The sequence below is a fragment of the Plectropomus leopardus genome, chromosome 17 (genome assembly GCF_008729295.1).
Source record: "Plectropomus leopardus isolate mb chromosome 17, YSFRI_Pleo_2.0, whole genome shotgun sequence".
NCBI classification, from domain to species: Eukaryota; Metazoa; Chordata; class Actinopteri; order Perciformes; family Serranidae; genus Plectropomus; species Plectropomus leopardus.
The window spans coordinates 22,833,024-22,843,746 of NC_056479.1; the positions used below are offsets into that span (position 1 = coordinate 22,833,024).

Below are 10,723 nucleotides of genomic sequence, written 5' to 3' on the forward strand. Positions count from 1 at the left end.
GTTGCAGTATATTGTGTCATTTTGTGTGATATTCAATTAAAATGTGGTTCAAAATGTGGTCCAGTGACCTCCAGTGGCCACCAAACAGTGGACATGGCTGGATATTAATGTCCAGGGTGTGGCAGCTACAAAAATCAAACCTGTGTCCTCTGTTTTTGACATTTTAACCTGCACAGAGTGCGGTCAGATGAGGAGTCAGGGCGCTCCGTGGACGCGTTAGGGAAAGGCATGCGGGAACAGGAAGGAGGTTGACGTGTTTCCGCAGGCTCAGACCGGGGAAAGTTGTTTCCTGAAGTTGACACCGAGCTGATCATTTCCACACCTAAACTCTGCTGCTTCTGCTGCACAACATGACTCGTACAGGTTTTGGTTTTTTTTTGATGGATGCGTGTTTTCTTTATCGTCAGGTGAAGTGTGTCTGACGACGTTATGAGCTCCGACAGTGAAGACACAGGTGAGAAAAACAGCAGCTGTAAACTTTTTAATCTGCTTTACTTCTAACGGGATCGGTTGTGAAGTGATACTGACAGCTTTACACTTTATATTTTTACCAAAACGTGGACGTTAACTTGTTGCTTTTCTTTACTGTGAGTTAAAACCTGTTGATTGTGAAGCAGCTCTGGTCAGTAAACCGTTTAACGGCCTGTTAGCATCGTTTGACCATAGAAATAAACGGACGCTGCTAGCCGCAAGCTAACACTTTAGCTTAACTCACTGTCCAAACCGTGGTCTCTGAACCTGCTATAAACCACAATAACTCAACGCAACAGCTCTGTTTCACTTCCTAAATTCACTATTATCATAGCCAATGATGTGACTAGTCATAATCAGTAATATATTCTTCTCTGAGTGCTGCTTTTTCTCACAAAACCTTGTTGCAGGTGGCTTCAGTAACAGTGCAGCAACATCAAGTATCTTAAATGAAATGAAACTAGTTGCTTAAACTGAAGCAACAAGTGTGTGTGTGTGTGTGTGTGTGTGTGTGTGTGTGTTGTGTGTGTGTGTGTGTGTGTGTGTGGGCGGGGGGATCTTGGTTTCATTCAAAAACATGAAAAGAAGGCAATTAGCAACTACACAAGAAATTAGGGTTTAACCGATATTGGTTTTCAGGATCGATACCGATACAGATTATTATAACCGATAATTGAAAACAATATGTGTTTACAATAAAGATGACAATATTTTTGTCAAAATTTTGGAATATAACAAACTCCAACACGAAACAAATGTTTAATCAAAACTGAAACTTTCAGCACCATATACAGTAAGTTTCCCTCTGTGAAAATTTAAATAAAAAATGAATGAATGAAAACACCCCCCTGAAGTTTTACAAAGTTTCTGATGCTTTCTTTGCATGTGTCGCAGACTGCCCTCCCTGTGTTGGTTGAATGTAAAACGCACACTTTTTCAATAATGAATTTTATCAGGGATCATAAAAGTAAAATGTAGATACAGATAATTGGCAAAATACCAAATCTAGGCCCTGGTAATCTGTCGACTCCTACAAGAAATGACCCAAAAATTAGCAAAAATTTGCAAAAAGTTATAAGAAAATTACCTGAAAAAAACAAAAAATAAAAATACTCTGTAATCTAATTTTAGATATATACTTATAATAGTTATAAATAAATATAGTTATATTTATTTTTCCTGAGACATTTGATAATTTTCTTTTTTTTTGTAGCAAAGTTTTAGTCATTTTCTTGTGATAGTTTTATTTTAAAGTGCAGTTTTCTACTAAAACTCTTTCAATTAAATCAAAAATCCTTAAGTGCAATATTCCATGCATTACATAACTGGTAAACCTGCTTATTTAAAGAATTTGTTTGCATCTTAGATCAGTGACATAAGGTCAGATTTCTTCTTCTCTTCCAGTAATATATTTACATGTCTTCTCTGATTTCTAGTTATGCAGATTCCTTTTGATTTGAACACCTCACTGCTTCCCATATTTTTGTGATTTCATCCCTCCTGATGCAAACATCCTCCAAACAACATTATGAAGGCAAAACAGAACAACCCACTTTGTCACTTTCAGAGGCGAGCCTGAAGGCCCAGCTAGCCGAGTGCCGAGCTCAGGTCGAACACTGGCAGGGCGTGGCGACGATCTGCGAGCTGAGCAAACAGGAGGAACTGGCAGAGCTGCAAAAACAATGTGATCAAGAGATCCAGTCTCTGCAGGAGGCTCTCAGAGGTCAGTGTGTGTTTGTACGTGGCTGCGTCTTCATAATTATATATGCATAGTAATTGCAATGTCTTTTGACAGTCCTCGTGTGTCTAATTTCACATTCATATGGTTGCTTTTGTAATAGTGATAATGTTTTAAATATAAAAAATACTGGTAGTATATATATTTATGTATTTTTTATATTTATATAAAAAATACTGGTAGTATTTTTTAAGTGTTTTATTTTTTTTTAACTAAACGGCTCCAGTTTTTTAAAATTTATTTTCAGTTTCAGTTCCTCTTTGTGTACTTTCTCTTCAAGGTCAAATGACTAATAGTATTAATTATCTGGTTGACTTTATTTATTGATTTTTTTTGAAATTCTCTTTTTATTGTTTTAAAATAAACATGCAAAAACAAAATACACAACCACATAAACATAAAAACCTTTTAAGCATGGAGGGAACAAACAAAAATAAAAATATAAATAAATGAAAGAGAATGAATAAATAAATAAGTGAGAGACAAAACACACCAAATTAAATCATTAAAAACAAATTAAAATAACTGTTAAATAAAAAGTAGAAAGGCAAACAAAAAAAAAGCTCTGTAAAATAGGATATTGGATCAAAAAATACACATGGAGACCTGGATACAATGGGAGGCTACTGGTTACACCCCTATGTGTTTCTGCTTCTAACTCTCACAAAGTCCGTCAGTTTAACATTTGAAACATATGCTATCTATTTTGCCCATTTCTCAATAAAGGTATTCTTCTGGGTTTTTAAATAAATCCTTGTTGACTTTCAATCCATTTTGTTAGTTTAACATTTGATACAGATCTAAGAATGAACCGAATAAAAAGCTGGTATTTTTCCAAGCTATTCAATGAGTTAAAAGGTCAGAAGAGGATAAGAATAAAAATGTGTTATTATTTTTATAACTAAAGGTCTTGATAATAAAACAGCATTAATCCTAAATGCAGCTACACTTTTTAAAGGTGTTATGGGTTTATATTCTCAAACTTTCAGGCAAACCGGATATAATTGATCCAACTGGAGGAGTAAATGATTTAATCTTCATCATGTTGTGTTTACAGAGACAGCAGCGCAGTATGAAGCCAGGATATCTGTCCTCCAGTCTCAGCCTGTGGAGTGGAGGAGAGCCAGTGGGCAGAACGTGGTCAGTGTTAAACATTGTTTCTTTTTTATCCAAAATTGATCCCAAATGTTTTTTGGACTTGATCCCAGCATTTGTTTCTCTCCACCTGTCAGATCAGTGGAAGAAAAGGCCGGATGGACGCAGAAGTCAACAGTAATGAATCCCCGACACCGGTCACCAACAGCCTGACAGAAGCCGAGGCTGCGACGGACAAGAGGTCCAACCAGCCGTCAGAGCTCGAGGCGGTGGCAGAGGGAGAAGGAGCGCCGCTATCATCAGAAGCATATTTTTCACTGAGGAACTGCGACTCGGCCTCTTTGTCCTCCTTCTCCTTAGACACGCCCTCTCTGCCCAGAAAACTCCACGCTCAGGACGACACCGACTCTCTGGTGTCCACAGGAACTCTGGTGCCTGAAGCCATCTACCTGCCGCCGGCCGGACACCGGCTGGTCACGCACGGCGACTGGGATGCACTCAATGCTCAGGTATGGATATAAAACTATGATACTGAAGGTCACATTTTACGTTCTGATTAAAGAAACATGTTTCACACTTTTGTGAAGCAATAAAAAAAGCATCCTTTCATCTACGCAGTTGTGATCGACCAAAAGCTCCCTCATAGACAGACATCAGTGTGATGAAGTTGTGGTGTGTTGGGCAGGTGTCTGAGCTGCGAGGTGAAGTGAGTCGTCTGCAGGCGGAGAAGGAGGAGCTGGAGAAAGAACTTGACACGCAGACCAACCACACACACAAACAGGTGAGCGACGCTGCTCTCAGTGTGTGTGTAAACATCAGCGAGTGTGTATACATCAGCGAGTGTGTATACATCAGCGAGAGTGAGCGAGTCTGTCACACACAGTGTACAAAGTCACAAAACATAAATGAAATCACTGACTAACAATTTTTACAGGGTTCCTACGGTCATGAAAAACCTGGGAGGGTCATGGAACTTCATAATCGCATTTTCCAGGCCTGGAAAAGTCTGGAACTAGTAAAAATCTTTGGAAGTTTTAGAAAAATTATGGAAAGATGTGTGTTGTAAATCAAATTATGTTCATGTAACATAACAGTGAATTTATTTTCTGTAGGTGACAGCGTAACAGAGCTCTAATATGTGTCGATTTGTGACGTTTTCGGTTATGTTATGTTTATGTTTATTTGTTCATTTTGAGCGTTTATCCATTTTCTCACCACAGACTGTCTCTCCCTTCATGTATGCTCACTAGGCATGTAAATTAATTTTCTTAAGCACATTTGGCTTCAGGGGAGATGCAGAAAACCTTAAATGGCTGTATTTAGTATATATTTTACTTCTGATTTTTTTATTTTGCTTCATTTTTTATGGAAAACTTAAAATATTTGGGCTTTTTTATTTCTTTGTAATTTTTTATTTTTTTGCAGAATACTTGATTTTTTTTGGTTTTTGTGTGTTTAGGTGTCAATGCTCCAGGCTCAAGTCCACACTTCAGAGGCCCTCCTCCAGGACTTGCATAAATCTTTTAGCCAATCACAGACCGCTGTCCAGAGTCGGCTGGTGAGTGACGTGATGTTGATCCTAGTGTCTGTCTGTGTGTGTGTGTGTGTGTGTGTGTGTGTGACTGTGACTGTGACTGTGACTGTTTTAAGAACAGTTAGAAAAAAGCCAACAGTAGTCACTTGAACCAAATCTTGTCTGTATAATTACTCCTAAGATAAGATGATGATTATTAATCTGTTATTAGAATGAAAAGCTGTTGAAACCTGCATTTGTGTGTCCAGGCGGAGCTGTCCTTTTCCCAGAGGAGGGTTTGCAATGAGCTGTCCAGACTGAAAGGAGAGGAGGTCGAGGATGATCAGCCAGACTCCAGCTCATCATTCTCAGCAACGCTGCAGGTACAATGACCTTTCTAGGTTTTTGTTTACTGTATATGGGCTCCAGGAGTGCTGCAGCAAGAAATCAATTTTCTAAAAATTCATATAAACATAGATTGAAGCACAATTAAGCTTCATTTGAAAGCTGGCAAATCAGTTTGTTTCTCATATCAGGTCTTAAAGACAGACTGTCCGCACTTTTATTGGCAAGTAATCAGATTGGATTTGTGTGTCAACAAATCTCTAACTTGTCTGCATGGGTTGCCGGGGTAACGACGTTGGTGTCAGTAACTATGTGGTTACGCAGTGATTTGACTTTCCAACATGAAAGTCTGAAAAATTGAGGTCCATCATCTCGCCCTCCAAACAGTTCATTTTGGCGTCTTTCCACCAACTGTTTTTCTTGTTTTCCTCTTTAGTGCTCTGCTGTTTTCAGTGTGGGTTCTGCTGAACATTTCTGTCACTCTGGATTTGAAGTCGGCGTCGTGTTGTTTTCATATACACTTTAAAATCCGATTTGAGCAGACAAAGCGTCCAGACTGTGACTCATCTGTAGAAAAACGATTTTAATTTTAATCGCATTTATAAGTCATGCAGAACAGGTGGTAAGATTGTGTTTGTGTTGCTGTGGCCTCATTGTTGGCTTTATCACAGGCAGTTACTGTGCTGTGTGTGCCTGCTTTTGCTGGCAGTGTGTCAGTGTGTGCATGTGCTGACTTTTGACCTCTAACCTGCAGGGAGCGCACAATGAGGAACGTCTTCGCATTGAAATCGTCAACCTACGGGAGCAGCTTGACAACCGGACAGAAGAAAATGGTCTGTGGAATATGTAATTATTCAGTACAGGGTTGCATCAGTGACTGTCGTGACACTGAAACATGTTTTATTTTTCATTTCTCTTCTCCTGCCTGCTACCAACTCCCACTGCTGTCATCAGAAGTTTTAGAAGGTGAGTAAACAAGTAATTCTTTATTATTATCCAACATTGGTATTATTATATTATCTTGTGATTAGTGTAGAGTTACATTTCATTCAGTTTTTTTCACATTTATATCCCCTTTTTTGAGTAAAAACTACGAAAATGATTCCCTTTCCTTTGATAATAATCATATGTGTTTGTGTTTTCAGTGCAGCTGTCCAGTCTGAAGACGGAGACGGAGAGGATCCAGGCTCAGAAGGACCAGTTGCAGGCTGAATTACTGGCCTGCCGCACTGAACTGGAAGCCCTGCGGGTGGCACTGTCTCATGTGCAGAGCACCAACAAGACTCTCACTAATGATAAAGTAAATCCAACCTGCTCCGAGTTACAGCTGATGCTTCACGTTTAACTGCTGTCTGTGTGTCTCAGTGAAGCCTGTAGTGTGGTCGTTTGTGCTGATGATGAGTCCTGTCTGTAGTGGACTGAAGTAGTGCTCAGGAATGCTTATCCTGATTATTTAAAAATTATCCCAGGCATTATTGATCGTATCAAAAAAACCAAAAATCTTTGTTTGATATGTTTTCAAATCTTACTCTGACTGTTCTCTCTGCTGCTGTCAGGCGGCTCTGCATCAACAGTGTCTGGAGCTACGAAGCCAAGTGATCAGTCTGCGCTCTCAGGTCGACACCAGCCAGACTGTACAGAGAGACTTCGTCCAGCTCTCCCAGTCGCTGCAGGTAAGAAGCCCAGGACGGTTGTAGATGTAAGTTTTTTTGGACACTTATTGCACATCCATCTTCACTTTTTGCACACTTATTTACACTTATGTAACTATCTTTATTATTAGTTTTATTATTATTATTTCTTTTTATTCTATATTCTATTTTATTCCATGTTAAGTGTCTTCCTTTGTATTTAAATTTACATTATTTTGGCTTTTTATCAAATATTTTATTCAGCTGCTGCTCTCTGCTGCTGCTGTAATAAAACAGTTTCCCTCATGGGATTAATAAAGTATTTCTATTCTATTCTAGTCTGTTTAAGTAGTTGTTGTTTTGTTTTTTGTTGTTTTATCAAAATATAGCACAAATTTTCTGAATATCAGCAAAAGAAAAGGCAAATTTGTGCGCTTTTTCATCCACTACTGTTGTGCGAATATTTGGAATTACTTTATCAAGATAAGCGATGGGTGGTGCTAACTCTCAGTCAGATGTCATTACACCACTGCAGAAGAGGGTGAGATGTGATGATGTCATTAAAAGACAGCCAAATGACAACAGCTGTATAATAATGTGATATTCTGAATTTTAAAAAAAAATTTTTGGCACTTGCAGTTCTGTATGTTTTTATGCACAAATTGAAAATGTGGTCAGTGGAAATGCATCACATGTCACACTGAAACGTTACTGAGCTCTCTTCTCCCCTTCAGGTGAAGCTGGAGGTAATTCGGCAGGCGGAGAGTCTTGAACAAGTCAGAGAAATCCTGGAGGGGGGAGTCAGTGAAGCTGGTTCATCGCCTGCAGACGCCTCGTGAGTTACACAGTCACGTTGGAAACCAAAGAGCACAGACCAATATAAAACAACAGCGACCAGTAAGGACCAACTAACCACCACATGAGACACAGTCGAGACCACTGGGATTATCACAGCTGGTGCTCTGAGCACCTCTAACATTTGACGGATTTTCCTACAGAGACATTATTTTTGTTTCAGAGGTGATGGTTCGGTGTCATTAACCGAAACTGTTGCTTAGCGACCAAAGTGACTGTTGAAGCATGAGGACACTTAACTTTTTCACACACTCTTTTTCCTACATCCAGTAACACGTTTATTCATGTACTAATACACATGTAAATGTACCTGTTGTTAATACTGACGTGACTCCAGCAAAACACTCAACAGTCCAACACTTGACTTTGCACTGTGTTAGCAACTGATATGCAAGCTATACATTCATTTACCATGCAAATACCTTTTTGCATATCATGAAGGATGAGCTCTAAAAGCAGCAGATCGCAGTGCAATAATAATTAATAGTGATACAAAGTAGAGACTCTCCTAATTTAACTGTATTTCAGATGATTTTTATTATACACATACATTTGTTGACTTTTTATTTTAGCTCAGCATTATGAACCATTCCTGTTCTCACAACAGCCAGAGCAGCTTTTAGACTGCAAGCTTATTCATGGTTGTGGATTAGTAAAGAAGACGACGACAATGTGAATATGTAATATCTCTTATCAGTTTGTTTTGTGTTAATACATATTGTAAAAACAGGCTACACAATATTTTCTTCCAGTTTTTGTGTTCATAATCAAATTCTGTGATGAAGTTTCTCAACCCTCAGAACTCAATGCAGAAACATAACCCATCGAAACCTGAGAAGATTGCCTTGATTTCTTTCAAAAACATGGGAAGAAGGCAATAAGCAGTGAAAGAAGAAAGTTCCTAAAAAAATACTAAGAAATTAGTAAAAAGTACAAGAGAATTACCTGAAGATTAGTTAAAAAAAGACAAGAAAGTAAAAAAAACAACAACAAGGCAAACAAGACTCGGGAAGAAGTGCTTAAAAATGATGATAATTCCATAAAATAATTTTTAAATATTTAACTATGATAATTATAAATATATTTTTTTCTTAGCTTTTTGCCTTTTATCCCTAGACATTGATCCCTAGCCTTTTATAAATAATTTTCTAAATCTACTAATTTCTTGCAGTTTGTAAAACATTTCTTACAAAATTGCTCATTGCATTTTTATTCATGTTTTTGAAAGAAATCCCACCAATTTGCTCAGATTTTAAATCTAAAAATACTTGTGAAAGGCATCTGAAAGCAGCACAAGAAACATGAGGTTGCTCCAGGTGTCAGAGGACCTGTGTAGGGATGCATGATTTATTTACATTTTTGTCTGATAATCGCAAATTTTTATTATTTTGTCTTATTCCCTAAAGAAACTGAAGTTGATAATTGGTGCAAATAATACAAAGCCAGACTGCTTTTGTTGACTTTACATGGCAGCATCGACACACCCCGATGCAGTAGGTGGCAGTACGACTTTAAAGTTGGTTTGTGAGCCGCCAATAAACAGAAAAAAGAACAAGAACTGATTAGAGAGCCAAAGGAGTTGCTGGTGTGGACATTTTTCACAGCTCCAGAGGAAGACATCACAATTGTACCGACTGTCTGCTCCCGGACCACCAACCTCCCCACCAGACCAGCAAACATCCTCCCACAGTTTAACAGGTGAGACACAGAGCTGAGGGAGCGTCTCCAGAGCGTTAGTGCGAAGTAACACAGCAAATCAAACACAGAGCCTTTAAACAGCACCAACAAACTCACACCAAAAAGGTTTGACTCTGTTGTAAATAACCATTAATAACCATTAATAACCATTAGGTAAAGCTAGTCAAGTGACTGATATGATGTGTTTCATCAAGAAAAAATGCAAATATTTAAAGTCTTTTCAAGTCACCTGTCTGAAGTCTACGTCAAGTCTGAGGTCATGAAAACCAAGTCAAAGTATAAGGTTTAGTCAAGCAAGTCTCAAGTCATCAAATCTGCAAATTAAAGGAAAAGTTGGGATTTTTTGGAGTGATGTTTTATGGGGTTCTCATCCATAGTCAGCGTTTTTCATATAGTAGACGTCAGTCTGCATGCTGCCAGTTTGGAGAAACAGGCTGGAGTCTGATGCTTAGGGTAACCCATTACTGCTGTGGATGGGAGTCAGCAACAAAACATGTTTTAGCCACCTAAAAAATTGATATCACTTTAAGTGTATAAAATATTGAGAGTATTTTTACTTTTACCTTTCTGTCAGACAGCCAGTTTATACTGGGAAGCCGTTAATGGTTTCAGTTCCCTGTGATTTATTCCAAAGCCATCAGACTCCATTGACAAAGTAATTTTATCTCGCTGAACATGGAAGCTGGACGTGTTATTGTGTGACTTTGGTGAATCTGAACTAACCACTTTTTGCCAGAGTCACATAAAAACACAAAGAGGAAAACTTTTGGAGGCAGCGGTGGACCAGCAGCTCCTGTGTTTAGCGATGTTAAATCCCTGTTTTTCTCAATGGAGTTTGGCTTTGAAGAGAGCAGTATAACGGCTTCATCCTCCCACTGGATATCACTGTCTGACAGCAAGGTTAAGCAGTGGAAATATTTTAAATATAGTGCACACTTAAACTGATCTTTTTTTTGGGTAGGACTTTCTTTTAGGTAGATTATATGCATTTTGTTGCTGACATCCTTCCACAGCAGTACACTGCTTTGATTACGTGTTCGACTCCTGCTGCTTCTCCAAACCGAGAGAGCGCAAAATTATTCTGTACAAAATACAGTGAAGATGTAAACAATTTTACAGAACAACCTGTAAATCCTACAAATTAAACCTGTTGTTAAAGGTGTTAAAACCCTCAAATTAAATTAATATTTGAAAATCTACACATTACAAAATCATAATTATTTTTTTCCCAATTTTAAATAGCTGTTATTGGCAAGTAAAATAACCTTTTTTGTCAGTGTCCTAACATTTATGCCAAAAACATTTTGTTATTTATTTTTCAGAGTGAACATCAATGATAAACTTCAAGTTTTAAGGAACAATCAAATGTAATACTCA

General features: G+C 38.1%; 1 protein-coding gene across 1 annotated transcript; it reads left to right on the top strand.

Moving 5' to 3' along the window:
* Positions 1-266: 266 nt before the first annotated feature.
* rabep2 (rabaptin, RAB GTPase binding effector protein 2) lies at positions 267-7,646 on the top strand. The gene is made up of 12 exons (XM_042505192.1): positions 267-454; positions 2,039-2,194; positions 3,267-3,349; positions 3,442-3,813; positions 3,990-4,085; positions 4,764-4,862; positions 5,087-5,200; positions 5,917-5,995; positions 6,117-6,128; positions 6,308-6,462; positions 6,719-6,835; positions 7,528-7,646. Exons 1-12 carry the CDS (start codon positions 430-432, stop codon positions 7,630-7,632), a joined length of 1,413 nt encoding a protein of 470 aa, XP_042361126.1. The 5' UTR covers positions 267-429; the 3' UTR covers positions 7,633-7,646.
* The last annotated feature ends 3,077 nt before the right edge of the window (positions 7,647-10,723 follow it).

Coding starts and splice junctions, on each gene's coding strand:
- rabep2 (XM_042505192.1), top strand. CDS start 430: ATGAGCTCCGACAGTGAAGACACAG. Junction 3,814..3,989: donor GGGATGCACTCAATGCTCAG/GTATGGATATAA, acceptor TGTGTTGGGCAG/GTGTCTGAGCTGCGAGGTGA. Junction 5,201..5,916: donor CATTCTCAGCAACGCTGCAG/GTACAATGACCT, acceptor TCTAACCTGCAG/GGAGCGCACAATGAGGAACG.